General features: G+C 44.3%; 1 protein-coding gene across 2 annotated transcripts in view; it reads right to left on the bottom strand.

Annotated features, from left to right (window-relative positions):
- Nucleotides 1–22,683, bottom strand: part of LOC146045968 (inositol-trisphosphate 3-kinase B-like) — a 95,003-nt gene that overhangs the window by 12,821 nt on the left and 59,499 nt on the right. For both annotated transcript variants that reach the window (XM_083165117.1, XM_083165118.1), the window contains exons 3-4: nucleotides 2,279–2,363; nucleotides 227–440 (exon numbers count right to left, since the gene is read on the bottom strand). In XM_083165117.1, coding sequence (XP_083021243.1) covers nucleotides 227–440; nucleotides 2,279–2,363 — 299 coding nt within the window. The remainder of the gene's footprint in view (nucleotides 1–226; nucleotides 441–2,278; nucleotides 2,364–22,683) is intronic.

The raw sequence follows: 22,683 nt of genomic DNA, 5'->3' as shown, positions 1-22,683 counted from the left end.
ACGATCCTCTAGCCATTGTATGGGGGAGCAGATAGTGTCAGAGTCCCTAAAGGGGGAAAGGAGACCAAAACCAAGACTCTCTGGTATTAAGGGTAGTGCAAGTGAGGGAATAGGGCCTTTGTGGGGACAAGCAGTTACAGGGTGATCCGGAAAGTAGACCATAACGACAAAATATCTGAATCTATCCTGACTATATGACTGTAAGATGTAAGTGAGGAGTCCCTACCGAATGCCAATCTTACAGTCCATAATGCTCGGCCCCTCCAGGCCCATGAGAAGGTCTTCCATCTTTATATAGGTCTGCTCATCCCTCTCCACCATGCCATAGTAGGTGGGAACATAAGGCCGGAGGACATCTTCCATCAGGGCCTCCAGGCATGCGTTTTCTATAGGACTGTATTTCTTCAGGATGTGGCCTCGCTCGCTGGCCTTAAAGTTACCTTGGAGAGGGAGTGCAAGAGATAGTATTCAGTCAGCACAAGCTCTGCCAGGACATGGTTCATGTTTATTAGGCCGCAATGAGCATTTCTGTAACGAGGCAGCGGCAATACCGGCCCTATTGTCATGGCACACTTGACACTTGGCTCACCTCCTCGCTACACCCTGGCGTTAGACAAATCATAAAGTGTTGTAATAACTATGCAGGCTGCATGCAACAAGGTGGCGGCCCCGTATAGAGGTCTGGTTCAGCAACACAGACTCAGCCGCTTTCTAACCAGCGCTTTAATATTTACTTAGGATCACAAGGTGGCTCTGTCAATGATAGCTCTACCTTCTTCTATACACTACACTCTGCAGTACACCGTATCTGATCAAGGCTGGTATAAACCTATTAATAATGTGGAAATGCCAATTACTAGCGCGCTGCTCCCGAGAAATGTCCTGTGATGTTATCACGCTGAGGGAAGTCTGCCAGCCATCAGCAGCACATTTGCTCACAATGAAGATAAGTGTTGCAGGATCTTCAGCCCACACAGACAGATAATTATAATAATGTTTATGGCGTGTTATACCGCTCTCACGACTGATACGTCTGTTATGAACACTTTTTTTTTTTTTTGCAGCCCACAACCCAGGTGTGTTCTGGGTATATTGTGATTGTTTGCAGGTATGTTCATTGCAAGCAGGATTTAACCTGACTATACTGTGAATGTTCAAATTCATTAAAATGCCATGAAAAGTACCCTTTAAACTACAATACCTTGCGTTACCTCATAGTAAATATCCCCTTCTGCCACTGACTTATGACCTTTTTACCTCTCAACCATTCAGCTTATTTGTTCATTTACAGCAGTGACCGTCAACGCACAAGGACAGCTACAGGGTTATGTGCATCTGGGTCACTTCCCAGGGTCATACAGGGTTGAATACTGAGAACCTCTTCCACAGATCAAGTGAGTTTATATAAAGAGTGAATTGGTAACTTTTATAGAAGACATTCACCCCAAGTATATGAATGCAGCTACATTGTGTAAAAGTACCAAGTTTTAGTTCCGTCACTCAGGGCCAGATGTACCAAGCTTGAAAAGTGATCAAATGGAGAGTGATAAACCTCCAACCAATCAGCTTCTCCCTGTCATTTTTCAAACAAAGCCTGTGACATGACAGGTAGGAGCTGATTGGCTGGTGGTTTATCGCTCTCCATTTGATCACTTTTCAAGCTTAGCACATCTGGCCCTCAGGGCCAGATGTACTAAGCTTTGAAAATTGATAAAGTGGAGAGGGATAGTAGTATAAGTACCAGACAATCCGCTCCTAACTGCCATGTTACAGGCTGTGTTTAACAAATGGCAGGAGCAGGTTGGCTAGTAAATGATCACTCTCCACTTTTTTACATTTCAAGGTATAGTGCATCTGCTTTCTGACATGAATGTTTAAAAGGTCAAAGGTATTCGTGTAAATAAATGTTAGTTTTAAAGCGTATAACAATACCCCACTTATTCTCTGTGTGCCGTCAGTGGAGAGATGAGTTGTCCCTTGTGCAGGCTGAAAAACCTTTACAAACGGGCAAAACCATGCTGCACTACAGGTGTGCCAAATGTGACGTGCACAGAGAGTTAGATTTGGGTTGAAATCTAACTGCAGTGCAAAAATAAAGCAGACAGTATTTACTACTCTGCATAGAAACAATATAAGTCACCCAAATCTAACTCTCTCAGCAAATGTTGCGTCTGCCCCACCTGCAGTGCAGCATGGTTTTGTCCGTCCGCAAAAATTGAATTAGGCCCACAGTCTCAGTGACGCACATGTTGCTGGCTCCCATGTTGTTTCTTTATACCTTCATGGCCAGCAAGCTGCACCCAGGAGTTCTGCCTTCGGAGGGACCAGTGCACCATTGTGAAGAAAGTCTTCCATGATTTAGTCTATAACAATACAAGGGTACAATGATAAACCTTCTCAAATCTAGTTTTGCACACATTTTAAAAAATGTAAATATCAAATATCAGTCATTAATGATGCATGTCACTGGATATATATGAAATCTCCTAAATGTGGACAATTTCTATGTAAATCTGTAAACTTCAATTTCCATAGACCATTTTTCTTGCCCTTTCACACCAGCCACCCGGAAATTACAGGAATTTTTGAGTGCCGGGTCATTTTGCCGGGTGCAGCCTGATCCCATTTCACACCACCCGCAAATTAGCGGGTCAAAGCTTTTCAATCTGTGAATTTGTTGCAAAATCCATGTTTTTCTGTGGTGTGAAAGGGTCAACCCGGGTCTTAAATCCCAGCTCACTGACCCTGGTCAATAGCAGGGCTGGCGTGCCAGGATTTAAGACACGTGTTGACCCTTTCGCACAACAGAAAACCTGGGTTTTTCCGCAAATTCTTTGGTTGAAAATCTTTAACCCAGTAATTTGCTTCTGGTGTGAAAGGGGTAATAATGGCAGAGGAAGCAAGAGTGGCCCTTAAAGGTGAGCACCCTCCAGCCTCCACCCCATTCTGATAAGCTTGGTCCATGAAATCAAATCTCAAACAACATCCGTGCACAATGGGATTAAACACCAGCATAAATTAAATGCAAGGCATGTGGTTACCAAAGAGAATTGTGTTCTGCAGCTACTCGTCTGTAGCAGTTTAAAAACTATACTGTATTTGCAGTTGTACATCTAGTTTGAACTGTTACCTCCATGGTATGGTACAACAGATTTTTTACATAGCACATTTAGGGATTCATCAAGTACTTGCGGGACATAAATGCCTATGCCACAAATCTTACCTGAAATGACTTAAAATCAGAATTTATACAGTTTGGAGGAGAGAAGATGAAGTGTGTGTGTGTGTGTGGGGGGGGGGGGGGATGATGATATAAATTTCCTAATATATCAGGAGTTTAACAGATAACTCCATTTTCCCACTGACGATGACCTATTTCATTTTCTGACTAATGACTGACGAGTTTATGTAAAGGTCCATACATTTTGGCCAGCGTGTATTGCCAGCGATGTTGTGAAAACCCATTATCAGGGTTTTTACCGCAATTCCGCAGACTCTAATGTCCACACGCCGGGTCAGCGCCAGGTCACTGATCCCTCTCGGTATGCTCTATGGCTTGCACGGTCACTCTGCACATGCGCAGCGGGACTTCTGGGTCACAGACCGGAACAGCGCTGTATCGCAAAGCTTATTGCAAGAGCTGTCATTTGCTTTACTAATCGCAAATGTTAGAGCATACGCCACTAGTATCATTGTGGTATCTGGCGGAGAGGGGCAGTAAGGGGCGGTGGATTTTAGAGCATCCCGCCCAAAGTGAGCTGCTTTCAACTCATAATCGCCCAGTGTGTATGGGCTTTATGCCTCTCTAGGTAATGACTCCGGCCAGGAGCAGATGTAAATGTGCCCAGATCCTGCTTATAATCCACTACACTGGATGGATTTCCTGGACTCCTGGATTGTGCTAATGGCAAGCACAGAAGACAGGGTCAGGGTGGTGGCAGTAAGTACGGGTATAGAAGACCTACATCATGCTGGCAGTAACAGGCTAAATGGATTTCATTTGAGTGCTAAAAACCAATCCGTGTATATGTGCTCTTCATTCTTTTGGGGTGGGGGAGTTTGTTTTTTTATTTTTATGTGGGAAATTCCCAACCCTCAGGTTGCTTGAATTAGTTTATGGGGTGCGGGAATGCAGAGCTTGTAAAACATAAATCCCACATTTTTTTATTTAGGTAGAAAGATAAGTACTTGTACGCACGCCTCTGATCTTGAGCATTCTTACCAAACCTTCTAGAGAACATTGTCTATGTGACAGTGCCTCTCTGGAGGACAAACAATGATGGCAGCAAGTGGTCAAAGCTCTCAGAATTACATGTAATGGCAGAGAGGAATCAAGGAGGGAGGGCGGATGTCACAGGGCACACACAGATACAAAGCAGACTCTCTGGCAGCCATAGTCACAGGCTCTCAAACTCCCAGCATGGTGAATGCAGAGAAGGGCGGGCATAGAAAAGTCTCAGCAGTAGTCTATAAACACAAATGCCAATTACCAAGCTGTGTCCAACAGCATGTCAATGATTTATGTCAACAAAAAAATAAAACCTTGTTTTCTTGTGATTGTTGAATGTGTGCGTGTACATGTGGTAGGCATACTTGCGTCTTTTTTTTGTCCTCCCCGGGAGAAGCTCAGAGAGCAGACCAGATAATTTGTGTCAGGAGGCGTCACCAAGCCCCGCCCCCATGACAGTCAAATACGGTAATTTTCAGGTCTGCGGATTGAGGGAGGTTCTACAACGATTTAATTTGCCCCACCCCCTTGCCACGGACCCACGGAAGGGGGGTTGCAGGAGACTTGCCTACCTTTTCGGGGGGCCCGGGAGGGGGACTCAATTTTTGGGAGCCTCCCATCTATTCCGGGAGGGTAGGTAAGTATAATGGTAGGAAATATAGATTGTAAGCTCCACTGGGGCAGGGAATAATGTGAATGTTCAAATATTCGGTACTTATATATTATCTGGGCTCCCATGTTAAATGCACCCCATTTTTTCATACCCCTACTATCCAACTACGCATGGAGTTGATTTTATATAGTGTGGCGAGCGCAGCAAGCCACCGTGCCCGAAGCGTGGCGAGCGGACGCGGTCTCATAAGAAAAACGGGAGCCCAGATATTACATAAGTACCAAATATTCTTTGTAAATATATAAAAAACTGCTAATGAATAAATAAATGGATGCAATATACAGCTATGTATGAACGCCAGTACAGCCACAATTGCAGTTCTCATAAATTAGAGGCTGGCCACTTCTGTGAAATATAAATTTACAGTGGTATCTTATAATAAGAAGTCACTGTGGGCCAGATGCACCAATCTTCAAAAAGTGATAAAGTGGGGAGTGATAAAAAAAAGTAATCAAATCAGCTCCTAACTGTCATGTCACCGACTGGGTTTGAAAAATTACAGTTGGAACCTGATTGGCTTATTGTTCACCATTTTTCACTTTATCACTGTTTGAAGCCTGGAGCATCTGGCCCTGTGTCTTATAACTTTTTGCTGTCAAATAGTGCTCAACAAGCAGACAGGATGCACCTGTTATACCATAATACATGGCAGTGTTTCCCAAATCCAGTCCTCAGGCAACCATTACAAGTACATGTTTTGCAGGATTCCACACAGAATAGGAAGTGAAGTAATTAGTACCACCTGTGCAGTTCGTCTGCCCGGATTCTGTTTGTCGACTATAGTTCGGCGTTTAACACCGTACCGCCACTATTGTTAGTAAAAAAACTTTCTAGTATAGGTCTAAGTGGGTCCATCTGTGGTTGGATCCTGGATTTCTTGTCTGATAGGCCTCAGGCCGTCAAGATAGGTGACCAGGTTTCCACTACACTTGTAGTTAATACTGGAGTCCCTCAGGGGTGTGTTCTCAGCCCCTTATTGTATTCATTATTTACGTTTGATTGTTTCTCAAGTTCAGATTCCGTCCGTCTTATTAAATTTGCAGACGACATCGCCATTGTGGGTCTTATCACCAATGATGATGAGTCGGCTTATAGATCAGAAGTTTTGAAATTAGAGTCCTGGAGCAGTGGGAATTGCCTGATCCTTAACGTGAGCAAGACAAAAGAAATGATTTTAGATTTTAGGAGGCACAAAAAGACTATGTGTTGTCCGTTAGTTTTAAATGGCCAACCAGTGGAGATTGTTGATACCTTTAAGTTTCTGGGTATTAATATTGTTAATGACCTTTCATGGAATACCCATATTAACATAATTGTCAAGAAGGCCAACCAGCGCATGTATTTCCTGAGGAAACTGCGACTGGCTGGTCTGAGTGAGAAGACCCTGACTAATTTCTATTCCTGTGTAATTGAGAGTATCCTCACCTATGGGTTACTGGCCTGGTTTGGTCCCTGCTCGGCTGCGGATCGAAAGTCCCTTCAGAGGGTTGTGTTAACTGCGGGTAGGGCAGTGGGTGTTGTCCTGCCAAACCTACAGGACATCTTTCTGAGTCGACTTTCTTCGAAGACAAAATGTATTCTGAGTGATTTTACCCACCCATATAATGACTTTTTTTCCCTATTACCATCTCATAGGCGTTATCGTTCAGTTTTGTGTAAGACAAAGAGATTTAGAGAGAGTTTTTTTCCTATAGCTGTCCGGATCTTAAATAACTGTAAATCTTGGGTTTGAATAATGTAGGCATGTACGATTTGGTTGTCTGCTATCACTGTCTTTTTTTTATGCTTTTGCTGTATATATGTGCCGTATGCTCTTTTATTTTCGTTTAATGTTCACTGCATGTGGCCATTTTATGACAAATAAAGATTCTGATTCTGATTCTGATTCTGATATTTATAATGGGTGCAGTGTGTGAGGCCCACAACACACTCCTATTTTCCAATAATAACCTCGCTGGAGTTCTCCCATCGGTGGTAGAACCTCTCAACTAATCACAGGGAAAATAAGAAACTATGGAAAACATGCATAGTAAAGCTGGGCACACACTCCTCTTGCTCTCATTTCAGCTGATGGGGCAGCCAGTATGCAGAAACCTTGCTCAGGCCAGGCTTTTCATGATAAGTGGATGGATCACGATGAAAAGCGTACCTGCTTCTGAAAAGGTAACCCTCAATTGTCCACCTCAATTGTGGTCTGCATGGCAGCAACGATGTCCTCGCTGATGGTGGACAAAAGTCAGCCCCAGCACTTCCAGAGACTGTATCTTGCGTCAAAACTGCAAACCGCCCTTTACATTCCACTGAAACTGCCCTGACCAAAGTCACTAACGATCTACTATCGGCTAAATCCAAAGGCCTCTTCTCTATCCTCATCCAGCTTGATCTGTCAGCTGCCTTTGACACTGTTGACCACCCTCTCCTGCTCAACACCCTCCGCTCCTTTGGCATCACTGGCACGGTCATCTCCTGGTTCACCTCATACCTCTTCGATCGCTCCTTCTCCATCTCCACTCCGAGCTCCTCCTCTGCTACTACCCCGCAGACAGTCGGTGTTCCCCAAGGGTCAGTCCTTGGCCCTCTCCTCTTTTCCCTCTACACCATCTCTCTGGGCACCCTCATCAACTCCTACGGCTTCCATTACCACCTTTATGCTGATGATACCCTAATCTATCTCTCCTCCCCCAAACTATCCCCATCACTCCTGTCCAAGGTCTCCAAATGCCTCACGGCCATCTCAGCCTGGATGACCCAACGCTTCCTGAAACTAAACATGGCTAAAACTGAACTTTGAATCTTCCATCTCCCGAACATCCCCTCTTCTCCCACTATCTCCATCAGCATTGGTGAATCTGAGATCACCTCCACCGACCAAACGCGCTGCCTCGTGTCATCATTAACTCCTCCCTCTCTTTCACCCCCCACATTCGTGCTCTCACAGTCTTGCCGCTTTCACCTCTGCAACATCTCGCACATCAGACCATTCCTCTTCACGGATGCGACCAAAATTCTTATTCACTCTCTTGTCATCTCCCGCTTTGACTACTGCAACATCCTTCTCTCCGGGCTACCTCTCGCCCGCCTCGCCCCTCTCCAATCTGACGTCACACACCCTCCCTGAAAATGTCTGGACACACCTTTGTTCCCCCTGACAATTCCAGTAAATGAACAGGTGACCGCAACAAGCGCCTGCTTCCTGTCAATCAACTTTCGAACAGCTTGTGATTAAAACGATGATGGGTTTTATCACTGGGTGGCTTCATGCATGGGCCATGTGATCTGTACTCATGCACAGTCATTCGATAATCAGCCGGCCTGCAAATTTGCAGCCCAGCGATCAGGTCTGAATAATCCCCAATGTCTCACCATAATGGCATCAGTATCCAGTTTTCAGAAATGAGAACCCTATTAGTAGAATTCACAATATTGGAAGCTGTTCACTTTGCATCTCTTGGCATGAATTGAGAAGTGAAGTAATAGTGCTGACCCTTGGAGCAGAAGTACAGAGAATATCCTCATCAGATTCTTGCATGACTTACGTGTAACGATTCTTTCCCAGGTGAGTGTAATAATGAATTCTCAAAAGCTGATAATGCATCGGGAACTGGACTTCAACAATACTGCAGAGAGTTGCTCCCACTCAGAAAACTGATAGTGATATGCAAATGATAGTGATACCAATGCAACTTGCTGGGGAAACATCATATAATATAGCTCTTCAGATTGCTGATTTAAGAGGGAATATTGGTTGGAAGGCGTCTTCCCTGAAGTTTGCCTTTTATTCAGTCAATTTGTCAAAAAAAATCATCATCATCATCATCTGAGCAAAACTGAACAGAATTTTGACCCTGTCCCTTGCATATGAAGCTGGTTGAAGCCAGAGACATTCTCCCAAGTCCCTCAGGAATCTTCATAAAAAAGGTGATGAAAGCAACAGAGATAGAAAACACAGAGCCTTCTCCCAGAGATAAGAAGCGTTCTAGGTCATCTCCAAAAGGAAAAGGTGATGATAAATCCTATTTGATTCTACACAAAATGCTGAGGTACCGTATGAGTTCAAACTCTATGGAGTACTTATTTAAGAAACCCCTGCAGGCCTGGAAATCTCTACTGCCTTAATCTGGCCAAGGTATATGTAGGGTAGGCTCCACTGAAGCACGAGACACACCAATTGCTGCAGGTATAGTAATAGCTGAAATAAAACGCACATACACTCAGCATGGTCTGGATTGTGGCATTAGGATCAAATGTTTCTCTTCCTGTTTGAGGAATGAGGGGGGCAGTGGTCAGTAAATTGTGGGGATAGGGGTGATGATGGTGCTGCTTTGAGAGTCAGGAGGGCCCACCATTAAAGGGGCAGACTAGATGGGTCAATGGTTCTTACCTGCCGTCAAATTCTATGTGTCTATTAAGGGGATATTGACATGATGGGGGCAACCGCTAATGCTGCGCCTAGGAGCAGCCTAACCATTAAACTTGCCCTATGTAGAAAGTTGACACACACTGTAAGTGGACACCTGGGCATTGATGGTACTGCAAAAGGACTACAGGCTACAGGCCCCCCAAAATTCTCACAACCTAATAAGGCACCATTATACATAAAAAGCCCAATTCAAGGAACAAGTCAGGAGAGAGTAAGGAGCCTGGGATATCTCAGTTATAAGAAAAGTCAGGTTGATATATATTTATTTACACTAGAGAAGATTAAGGGGTTATATGATCACTATGTAAAATCATTAATGGTCCATAAAAAAAATGATGTGGCAACATGCTCAGTGTAATATCCCAACAGGGAGCACAAAGCCAGTGAAAGAAAATAGATTTAATCTTCAGTTATGAAAAGGGTTCTTCACAGTACGAGCCAGGAGCTGATATTGGCAGACATTGTAGGTTCAGTATGTTTAACAAAGAATTGGATATTTTCCTATCAAAACATAATATACTGGCATTAATAAAACAATGTATTATGCTGATCCAGGGAATACTAGCATGTGGTCAGGAAATCATAATATACAGGGCTACTGGCATTAATAAAACAATGTATTATGCTGATCCAGGGAATACCAGTATGTGGTCGGGAAATCATAATATACATCCATGCAGAGGCAATGGAATCATCTGCCACCGGGCTCCTGCTCCCAATTGGGAACTTCTCCCCTGTGTGTTTAAATCAGTTAAATCATTAAAAGCCATCAATATCGCTTCTATGCAGGAATACCAGCATGTGTCAGGAAGTCATAAATATACAGGGCTACTGGCATTACTACATCCATGTAGTATGCTGATCTGGTGAGTACCAGTATGGGGCAGTAAGTCATAATATACAGGGCTACTGGCATTACTAAATCCATGTAGTATGCTGATCCGGGGAATACCAGTATGGGGCAGTAAGTCATAACATACAGGGCTACTGGCATTACTAAATCCATGTAGTATGCTGATCCGGGGAATACCAGTATGGGACAGGAAGTCATAATATACAGGGCTACTGGCATTACTAAATCCATGTAGTATGCTGATCCGGGGAATACCAGTATGGGGCAGTAAGTCATAACATACAGGGCTACTGGCATTACTAAATCCATGTAGTATGCTGATCCGGGGAATACCAGTATGGGGCAGGAAGTCATAATATACAGGGCTACTGGCATTAATAGATCCATGTCAAGATTGATTGCAATGCTGTAAATGCCCAGTGATTTGGAATATAGCTTGATTCAGAGATAGACACTATAGCACAACTGCTGCATTGTTGTACACCGTAGCTGTGCTAACATATGCAACAGTCACAGGAAGCGTCTTCAGTAGAGAGATCTCCCAGCTGGATTCTGTGATCCAATGCTGTGTCTGAAGACATGTTCATTGGACCAATTGCCTGATTTCGACACAATTGCACACTTGCGAACTTGCAGCATGTGCAATTATCGAATAATGCGCATGGGCACGTTACACTGTGCGCATGCTTGAGCTGTCTTAGCGGTGGCAGCCAGCCATCCCCGTTTTCTGGAATGCACTGTTTTGCTGCTCCCATTGCCATGAGCCTGTCAATCATTCTGCTGCTTCTGGCGCATTGCAACATCGATTAAACATACATTATCAGCACATACGCAGTGCAGCTCCTGTGCATGTGCCGATCTGCAAATACCGGAGATACACATAAATATCAACTTTCTGTACAGCTCATCCCATCGTGTATATCCAGATCTAATAATCTGACCTTGCCTGTCACTGTTTTATATCCATTGAGCGGGATGTACTATGCCTTAAAAAGTGATAAAACAGAGAGTGATAACCACCAACCAATCAGCTACTGTCATTTTTCAAACCCAGCCTGTGACACGGCAGTTAGCAGCTGATTGGCTGGTGCATCATAACTCTTCTTTTTATAACTTTTTGAACTTAATGCATCTGGCTCAATGTCTCAATTATCTTTCATTTTGCATCATGACTAAAGCAATCAGAAAAAAATGATTTCTATTAACTTCATATATTTAAGAAGAGAAGCTACTAACAATGGGCCTTATTCTGGTTCATTCTTTCTGACAAAATCCTTCTTAGATGGACAAAACCATGTGCACTGCAGGGGGGGCAGATGTAAAATGTGCAGAGAGAATTAGATTTGGGTGAGTTATTTTGTTTCTGTGCAGGGTAAATACTGGCTGCTTTATTTTTACACTGCAATATAGATCTCACTTTGAAGTAAACCCCACCCAAATCTAATTATATCTGCACAAGTTACATCTGCCCCACCTGCAGTGCACATGGTTTTGTCCATCTAAGAAGGATTTTGTCAGAAAGAGTGAACTAAAATAAGGCCCAATGTGTCATATACAGTATATAGTAAATATCCCAATAAATCATTTCTTACCAGATGAACAGAAGACGGTATATACTTAAGAAGAGCCTATTACCCTAATATTCAAACTCAATCCAGTAATACTAATGAAAGAGATTATTAGGTATACTTTGAGTTTAGTGAATGCTTTCAAATTTATTTGCAGTCTGTAAATTAATCTTGATAGTGCCAGGAATATACAGCCCTTTAAGTCCAACAGAACTACAATACGACATGCTAAAAGACATGTCATTAGTAATACAGTAATACCGGCGTAGTCAAATCTTTGTAAGTGCACTAGCGGTCTACAGTATGAGAATACAGAAAAATAACATCTGGCTAAAAGGCTCAATTTCCATGTGCAATACATAATAATCTTTTAATGGCTGATGATATCTTCAGTCGTCTCTCATCCAAACCATATAGCCTTTAATAACTTAAATCTTAACTCTAAAATAATGAGACTGACAAAACAGAGCAGATGTTACCTTTACTGATAACAAATACTAACTATGGTGGCAAAGAAAGCGTGGCTGGAGCCAGAGGTGACTAAGGAAAATCAGTATGTCATGTCAATGTAATGATCACATTGGTTGGGGGGAAAGGGGTGGAGTCACTAGACATTGGCCGGCAACCAATCACAGGTATTTGGACAAAACAGGATTAAAAAAAAAAAAGTAAAAACAACACACCCAAATCCACCTATCTGGGTTCCCAGTACAGAGGGAAGTATTTTAATAAAGTAGGTGGTTATGCATAACCGCCTCCTTTATTAAAATACTCCCCTTGGTGCAAAATAAATTCCCCTCTGTGTATTTAAACCCCCCTTATGTAGTGACCCCCTCCCAGTGCATAACAACCATTTCTGCCCAATTCAAGTATTAACAGCCTACATTGGGAGTGGGTAGGGGGTTTCTGCATAGGTGGGTTATCTGCATAGGAGGCAATTTGCACACAGGTGGGAGTATTTCACATGGGGAGCTGTTCTGCTTTGTGGGAGGGCGGGGGGTACCCGGCACATGGTGTAATCCGCACAGGGGGGAATTGCATGGGGGGGGGGGTATTGCACTGGAAGGGAAATCATTTGCACAGGGGAGATGTTGGTAGATCACCGGTAAGTAAGTGTACAAAAGGTAGATCCCGGGTTACAAAAGTCCGGACACCCCATGTCTAGTGTGTACCAAGATTTAGTGTACTATGTATGCCACCCAGTTTAGTTTACATACAGAAATCTGTATGAGGAGCATACGTGCCACCCACAATGACATGTTATCACTATATTATGTCACATTTTACACTGTTGAGGGTATACTATAAGCAGCACAAATATCTCAGTCATGGGGCAGATGTATTAAGCCTTAACAAGAGATAAATGCAAGTGTGATAAGGAGAGATAAACGTCCAGCCAATCACCTGCTAACTGCCATGTTACAGGCTGTGTTTGAAAAAAGTCAGTAAGGAGCTGATTGGCTGAATGTTTATCTCTTTATCACCCTTGCATTTATTTCTTGTTAAGGCTTAATACATCTGCCCCATTATGGGGCTATTCAATTATAACCCCCTTTTTATCCGGATGAAAAACACCCCATTTTTTGCCCCAGGGGATCCATTATCTGCACTAATTAACCACAGCTAATTGTATATCCCCCTAAGTGTTGTGATTATATATATATATATATATATATATATATATATATATTAGTAATTTGTTATAATTTGCTTCTTTTTTTTTGGGGGGGGGGGTGATTGTATGTTTTGTCGCTTATTTAAAGTTCAGTTAGTAGTATGTGCCCATTAGGAGTTAACTAGTAGTACCACTATTGGGAGAAAACTGACAGTTAGTATCACGATCAAAGGATTAAAACAAAGCCCAGTTGATCTAGCGGAGAGCTTGAGTATGAAGAGAAGAATTTGGTGCACTCATATGAGGAGCAGATACGTGGAGAGGATTAAGATACTTGCCGATAAGAGTTCTGACCTCCGTTGGCCTAATTACTGGTTTTTACCTTTATGTTGAGATGTTCATTTGGAAGTGAGTTGTGAATGAGTAAAGTTCCAGTCTATAAGATAGCCTTGCCCTTGTTTGGTATCTGACCGTGCATGTGTGTGTTGTGTGCGTGTGTGTGTGTGTGTGTGTGCTTACTAAAATCCTAGAGCCTGATTCAGACCTGATAGCACACTGAGCAGCCCAAAGTACACATGCGCAAGGCCATCCTGCAATGAAGTCCTTCAACTTTTTTCTATACAGTATGCAAGCCTTTTGGAAGGTGATTGCCATGTCAACATTATGTCTATGTGCACTGTCAAAGTATCATCCATACAGACATTAGGACTACTGTTCGCTATTATTATTGTGCTTATGGAGCTAACTTTAACAAATAATATGGTCAGTTATGGTGGGAGACCATAAAAGGCAGAAAATACTAAAAAGCACCAAGTCTGACTGGTTTAACGCATCCTTCATCGCCATCATTCTGACGTGTGTTTCGCATACAATGAGTTTCCAGAGAAGACTGAACACACAAACTAGCTGTCACTATATGTATGCATCTATCAATCTGTCTAACCTCTAGTCATATGCTCCGCTCCTTCTGTTTGCAGTCTCTCTGCTCCTTCTGTTTGCAGTATCTTCACCACCTCTAATTCCCTCCTTCCTCCACTCCTCTCCTTCCTCACAGCTGTTGATTTTACTACTTACTTCACCTCCAAAATTGCGACTATTCATCAAGCAATCTCCTTTTAGAATTCCCCCACTGCTCATTGTGGGGTGTATTCAATTGATATCGAAATTGCTGTCTTGCCAAAAAAAACAGCAGTTTTCGACATTAATAGGTCAGAAGGCGTTCCGACCTATTCAGTGTTAGCTGTTTTTTTCGGCAGGTCAGAATATTCCGAGCTGCTGAAAACCAGGTGGATTGACGGAATAGCCGCTAATCCGCCTGCTTCTGATGGAAACAGCCAAAACAGAAAGGTTTTGGCTATGTTTCCGGCAATCCCAATCCGAAATTGAAAGATGCCAGATTGAGGCAGGGAGGATGGCGCCGGTAAGCAGCAGCAGCAGCTTACACGGCGCCGTCCTCCTGTCCGCTGAGCTCCCAATGCGGAGAGCCGGGCAGAGGTAGGGATGGCGCTGCCGGTGGAGGGGGGAAAGTGGGCCCTCCATGCTGTCTGAGTGGCTGGGCCTGGGACTCCATGAACGACGTACCCCCCTGATGGCGGCCCTGTCTCTACTTTCAATCATTCTATAACAAAGTGGTACATTTACTAAAGCTTCTACAATTGAGGATGTTGCAAACAATCAGATTGTAGCTATCATTTCTCAAATGCATCCTAGAAAACGATAGACTTTTCACTTTTGAAAGCTTTAGTTAATTTACCCCCAAATCTCTCTGGTCCTGGAACAACTTGTTTTCCAAAGTCCGTCTACTTTCTTTTCCTTTCATTCCTTCCTTTTCCTTTCATGCATGCCACTGAATTTGTCCTAACCAAATCCCTAGTAACCTTTTCACGGGTAAATCTAATGGTAATTGTTTCATATCCTCCTCATCCTCTAGATCTGCTTATCTACTTCTTCCAGCCATCCACTCTCTTGGGGTCTGCAGAGGGTGTGATGGAGGAGGGTGTAGTCAGCTTTCCTCTACTAGCCTTCCACCTACATTTCCAACCATTCCTTCTCTGTTCTACCTCTCGCTCTATAGCGCTGTTGGAGTTCACCAAGGCTCTATCCTGGGTCTTCTTCTCCTCTCTCTCCACAAATCCTTGGTCTTCTTCTCCCCTCTCTCTACACATCCTTGGTCTTCTCCCCCTCTCTATACACATCCTCCCTGGGTGATTATTTAGCCTTCAAGACAACATTTTTTTATGGTAATTAACAAATTTACTTCTCCTCTCTCGATTTCTCCCCCTCTGCCAGCTCTCACATCTCCCTTACTGGTTGTCCCTCACTGTAACTCTCCTTTCCAGGATGCCTTTTCATTCATACTTCTTTCTATATTTCTGTTACTACTTGTCTCTCTTCTATCCCTTGAGTCCACTGACTAGATGTAATTCTCAACGCCGCTCTCTCACTCACCCCATACATTCACGCTATCTCTCAATTGTGCCACTTCCACCAACTTCAAAGAAGGTAACATCAGACCCTTCCTCATAATGAGGGTATGAAATATCTCATTCATGCCATTGTCCTTTCATGACTGTATGCATACTCTTACTATCTGGCTTTCCTTTCTCTTACCTCTCCCTTCTTAAATGTATACTCAGTATTTCTGCTCCCCTGTCTCCTATCTTATTGCTCTGATGTAGCTTCTCTTTTTCAATGTCTCCTAGTCTTCATTTAAGCTCCTCATCCTCACAAACACATTTCAGTACCCAGTCCCTCTCACTGGGGTAAATTTACTAAGATGGGAGTTCGATTGAATATGGGATTTTGCCCAAAGCAACCAATTAAATTCTATCTATTATCTTCAACTCCTGCATTCTGTACATTCCTGGTTCTCACCCTGCATTATCCTTGTCCCAGGGCACCTGGTCATGGAAAGCTACTGTTAGTAACTTTATCTTTAACTATCTCACTGTTTGAGTATTTCCCTTGTAGCAAATACAGTAAAGGTGCGTACACAATGACTGGTATATCGGCCATTCGATTGAATGTCTGATATATCGATGCGCCATCGGCCTGTGTGTACCATCGATATATATGTGAACAGCGTCATTCACAGATATATTATGTTGGCTGTGTAACCCAGTCAATGCCTGATATGTCTAAAAATATATCGGCGCATCATACTGTGTGTATGGGCAATCCACCAACCGCGGGTGTTGTATAGGGTTCCGACAGTCGGGATCCGGACAGTGATTATCCCTATGTCGGGATCCCAAGTGGCCGGACCCAGACAGCATGGTGAGCACAATAAAGCCCCTTGCCGTCTCGCTGCACTCGCCACGCTGCGGGCACGGTGGCTCGCTACGCTCGTCACATATTATATTCTCCCTCTATGGGGGTCATGGACCCCCATGAGGGTGAATAGCCGGTGGCCATCCAGCCCCCGTGTGTTGGGGTTTTGACTGTCGGGATACCAATGTCGGGTAAATGACTGTCGGATCCCGACTGTCGGGACCCCGTCCGGCACCCGCCAACCGCATGTATATCCTTACCGGGAGCCGCTGGTGATTGACTGTTCAGTGGGAATGCAACCGCCCATTTGTGATGTCAGTCCTGATGGATCTGGCAATGTGTATGGAGAACAAACTGCCCAATCTGTCTGTAGATATATCTACTAGGGTGCGCCCAGCTTAACTGATGATCAGAAACAGAGCAAAGGTAAAAATTTTCATCACAATTCTTAGTACACAATACAGATGAGATGAAGGGAAGCTGAGGAGCTGTCTGAATGTTACCAGGGGCAGGTGTCAGTGGTAGAAATAATGAACACAAATAGATACACTGACCGATGTATGCATATACACTGACCGATATAACATTATCACGATATCGGTCAGCGATGTCACCCACACCCTGCTCCGTACATGCAGTCTCTGACGATATTGGCAGACTGAGCTGCATGTACAGACAACGGGGTGGGGTCGTTAACAGCCCGTGGCCCCACACGATATATTGAATGTACACACTGGAAGATATACACACAATATAATCTGTTAACGATATGTTACCCAGTGTGTACCCAGCTTAAGCATACCTCCTAACATTCAAAGGGAGGGAAGAGGGACACTTTGCGCGCCAGAGGTGCGTGCCCAAAATTTTGGGGTTGTTTCCTCGTGACAGGGGGTGTGACCTCGTGACAGGGGGTGTGACCTTGTGACAGGGGGTGTGACCTCGTGACAGGGGGTGTCACCTCCTGGCAATAGGTTTTCGCCGCTGTGGGGGCATATCTAGCGGCTCTGGGAGCTGTTGGCTATGTCCCCAGCCAGTCAGGCTGCAGGAATAGATGCTCTGCTCATACGCACAGCGTCTATTCATGGGGGACAGGGGGGGACTTCCAACTGCCCCCCGTTGTGGGAAACTGCTGACTCTGGGTGGGACGCAAGAGCGTCAACCGGGACGTTCCTGTGAAAAGCGGGACAGTTGGGAGGTGTGGCTTACGTGTAATAACACTGGAAGGGTTATAGGATGGAGCTGAATGTAGGGTTAGCTAAGCCGCAATGCTGCATGAACACCACCACACTACATTAATAATTACAATGTGAACACGTCACAAGCGTCCGTCTCATTATATCCTACTATAATAGACTCACGTTACTGACATCCGATAAGCTCTGTATCAGGTGTTGAACAACAGAAAGTGTATGACATATACACAGGGGTTTGTGCTCAGCAATGACCTGACATTACACTGATTCATCCAACAGACAATTTACATAGAGTGTGACAAATGCAGAGAGGACAGCTTATTGTGCACACAGCAGAGCGCGCTCCAGCCCTCAGGCCACGCTCTGCTGCTGTTTGCAGTCTATACACATACACTAGGCTCAATTTAATCTAGCCCTGACCAGATGTGGGAGAAAACAAAAACACCCAGAGGGAACCCACACAAGTGTGGGAAAATATATCTAACCCATGGCCCCAGCATTCTGGTGAGCAGCACTGGTAATCTCTGTGCCACCATACTGCCCAATGAGAGCCTCTGTCTTCCGCACACCGGCAGTTACTATTGCAGCAACAATCTGCTCTCTCCATATGGCTGACCCTATGGTGCCTGGTATTCTGCTATCTGTGATGTGTATATACATATATCCGGCACCCACCTGCCTTGGATGATATAATCTCTGATTCCATGTTCATAAGATGGTGTTTTGACTGACTGCTGTAAGAATGACTGAATTGAATCGGGATGGCATATACATCGTATGCTGATGTTTTTAAGGGGGAGATTCTCTAAGCTAAAAATGCGGTAAAAACCCCGTTATCGGGGTTTTTACCGCATTTTGGGATGCTGTAATCTGGCGATGCCCCATAGAAGCCTATGGGCTTCTACCACAACCCTCCGCCGCCCTGCGCCGACCCCCCGCCGCCCCGCATCGCCCCCTCCCCCCTCACCTGTGTCCGGGCAGCACAGAGCTGTGCTGCCCGGACCTGTGACCTCCTCCATGCACTGATCCTCTTCCGGGTGCAGGGAGGAGGAGAGCCCGGCGCAGCAGCGCCAGGTGTGGGAGGGAGGGGGGAGCCGCCGGGACCCGCTGACTCTATCGCAAAGGACAGCTCTTAACGCAAGAGCTGTCCTTTGCTATAATTATCGCATATGTTAGAACATATGCGATAATTATAAATGCGATGGGCGGCGAAGGAGGGCGGAGATTCTTAGAGAATCTCCCTTTATGCCTTCTATCCCCATTCGATGCCGATGCGCGCTCCTGTTCAGCTGAAATCGAGAAGCCAAATAGACAGGGCAGCAATGACTCTATATAGTGCAGATTGAATGTAGACAGCATGAATTGTATGTAAATAGTACAGAGTTAGCAAAGATTGCATAGCAATAGATCTAGTCGGATAGAAAAGGAATCTCACCTTGTGTACACTCCATTACAGTGCATGCTTAATAGATCTCCTCGGTATCACTATTGAAATAATCACCACCACCCGTGGCTCTTTTATAATCTGCCATTAATGAGTACACTTGTGCTCCAACAAGGAGATCTGGAAAACATGCACTGTTAAGGCATACTTACCAACTTTTCTCTTCTCCAGCAAAAGCCAGTAAAGGAAATGCAGCCGAGCCACGAGGAGCCACGCGCTCGTAATGGCAAAATGCACAAAATCTTGTCCATGAGAAGTAGGAGGAGCTACAATGATGCATTAGAGCACAGGTTATAAAACTCGGTCCTCAGGACCCTATACAGTGCATGTTTTGCAGGTGTCCTCACAGAATCACAAGTGAATTAAGTATCTCCACCTGTGGATCTTTTAAAATGTGTCAATCAGTATTGAATGCACCTGTCAGGTGACCTGGAAAACATGAAATGTGTGGGGTCCTGAGGACCGAGATTGAGAACCCCTGCAATAGAGAATGATATTATTTAATATGATATTACCATACTCCCGGGTGCGGGTCGCCATCGGATCGGACCCGCTCACGGTGCACATCGTGAGTTGGTCGTGCCCCCCCGCATCGGAAGAAACACTGACGACCCGCTCACGATGTGCATCGTGAGCAGTTCCTCCTGGTGTGTACCCCGCATTACTCTTCGGCTGCGATAGAAACAGGCCGATCAGGGCCCGCAGCTAACGTAACATGATTTCCCTTCAAATGCATGGGCCTGCAATTTCCCTGACACTTTCAGAAAACGGACGTTGTCAACCTGAAACTTACTATGAATCCACCTACGTAAGGCTAGCAATTTAAAAATCTGCTGGAGTTCATCACAGGATGGCCAATCATTCGATTATTGATTATCACCCGGCCTACAAATACGCAGACGTGCGATCAGGTCTGAATAACCCCCTAGTGTAAACGGAGATGGTTGTACAGCTGTTACTGGGTAAATGTGATGGAATACTGAAATGCGTATTTGACATGTTCTGGAAATATGTGTACAATGTTTTTGAAGCGCACTTATTCCAACATGAATCATAGCTGCCTACCCTCCTGCATTCTGCAGGAGACTCCCTGGAACAGCAATCTCCCTCTCTCCCTCATTAGTCTAGCAATCTCCCTCATGTCACCTAGCCCACATTACACTGTTACATCATCGTTACCTCCCCTCCTGCATTCTGCAGGAGACTCCCTGAAATAGCAGCTCTCTCCCTCATTAATCTAGCAATCTCCCTCATGTCACCTAGCCCACATTATACTGTTACATTTTGGGGGAAAAAAGAAATGAGAGACAGTTACATTTACAGTGAATCATCAGCACCATTTCCCAGCACTTTACCAAGTACAGTATCTCTTTGGATTCATCTACATTTGTATATAAGTCATTTTAAAAGATTCCTCTCAGATGTAGCAGTACACACCCACGCTTCTAGGTGCCATGTTCACAATCTCTCCATATATGGAACTAGACACGCCCTTTGGGTGGAGCATGACATGCCCCCTCAATGGGGCACTTTCCAAAATTCTACTACCAACTATAATCTCCCTGAAACTAATTTTCAAAAGTAGGCAAGTATGACCTAAATTATAAAGGTTAGCAGTTTTTAATACAATTTATTAACCGCCACTGACATACCAACAGTTAACCCTGAAGCACTTTACAACTGGAAACAAATACAAATATAAGCAAATAAACAAGACTGGGTATCAGCAAACAAAGAGCAGGCCATGCTCACAAGCTTACAGTCTATACTGTACGAATATAGGGTAATTCAAGGGATCTCAAATGCAAAATCGTTCTCTAATGGACAAAACTATGCTGCACTGCAAGTGGGGGGATGTAAGATGTGCAGAGACATTAAGATTTTGGTGAGTTATTTTGTTTATGTGCAGGGTAAATACTGGCTGCTGTGTTCACGGCGTTGTCTGAGCATAGAAAGCTGTAATCAGATAGAATAGCCTAAGAAAATTGAGAAGAAGGTGGCTTCGGAATGTAATCATTTGTCTAAAGATAGTTTTCAGTAAATGCTTGGAGGGTAGAGGAATGTTATGTATAAGGGAGATAATATTATAGTCATATAGCAAGGACTACAAGAGACCACACTATACAGTTATTAGGCCAATCAGCTGATAACTGGCCTGATGGAATGGAATCGGGATCCTGGTGAATGGGATGCCGCCGGCCAGAAGGAGAGTGTCATCGAGATCCTCAGAATCACAACACCTTTTAGGTACGTATGATAACCCTCCCTCCAACTCACCCTACCTGCAGCCTAATCCTATGCTGTGTATAAACAGTGAGATTTTGTGTCAAATTTTGACTATAGTCAAAATCGAAACTGAATGGTTATCATGATGCGTGCTCCCGTTTAGTGTAAATCGAACAATAAAGTAGACTCTGCAGGCAAGCCTATATAGTACAGATCTGATCAAATCAAATGCGTTTTCCGTTCAATCCCAATTCAATCCCAATCAAATCACGATCGAATCGGAAGCAAAATCACACTATGTGAACACCCCTTAACCCTTCCCCCCACTGCCTGACCCTAAACATCTTCCCTTTAGTAGCTAATACCCCTTTTATACCAAAATGCCGGGTCGCACTCAGGTTTTTGGACCCAGCTTCAAGCCGGGTGCAACCCGGCGTTTGGTCCCTTTTACACCATCTGACACAATGTGTGCGCTTTTAGCCACATAACTGTCATGACCAAGAGAAGATTTTCTCCTAGGAATTGTAAAATCTCCACAACAATGAACTGTTTAAAAATAATTATTTACAGCTCCTTGACCTACATGTATAGATGTAAGTGAAAAGAAGTACTAATTAACTACAGCACATAGCACACATATGCTACCTAGCCTGGAACCTGCCTGGGAAAATTACATTCACAATGGTGTCAATACAGTGGTGTCAGAGTTAATCACAATCAAACAAACACAAAAAGACATTCTCATTATAAGATGTATAGAAGAAAGATCGGGACAGGTCCCAGTTGGTGTGCGATCATCTGTACAAAACATTATACCAATGGGTATATGTACAACTGGTAACGCAGGGTTGCCGACCCTCCCGGAATTTGCGTGAGTCTCCCGAAAATCGGGTCCCCTCTCCCGGCCCCCGGAAGGGTGGGCAACCCTCCCGGAATCAGGGGGACCCCCACTGAGCCCCCCGATCGCGGCATTTAAATGCCGCAATCCGCGGGTCTCAGAGGAGGGGGCGGAGCTAAAATGGCACAATCGTGTCATTTTAGGCCCGCCCCCTCCATGGAGATCAGTTATTTTGGCTATTTGCCGTAATGGGGGTGGGGCTTAATGACGTCACTGTTAAGTCCCGCCCCCCCAAACTCGTCATGAAAGATTCCTCTCCGGGAGAAGCCCGGATTTTATGCAAGTCGGCAACCCT

The sequence above is a fragment of the Crinia signifera genome, chromosome 11 (genome assembly GCF_055691185.1).
Source record: "Crinia signifera chromosome 11, ASM5569118v1, whole genome shotgun sequence".
Taxonomy (NCBI): Eukaryota; Metazoa; Chordata; class Amphibia; order Anura; family Myobatrachidae; genus Crinia; species Crinia signifera.
This window is presented reverse-complemented; position numbering and strand designations above follow the sequence as displayed.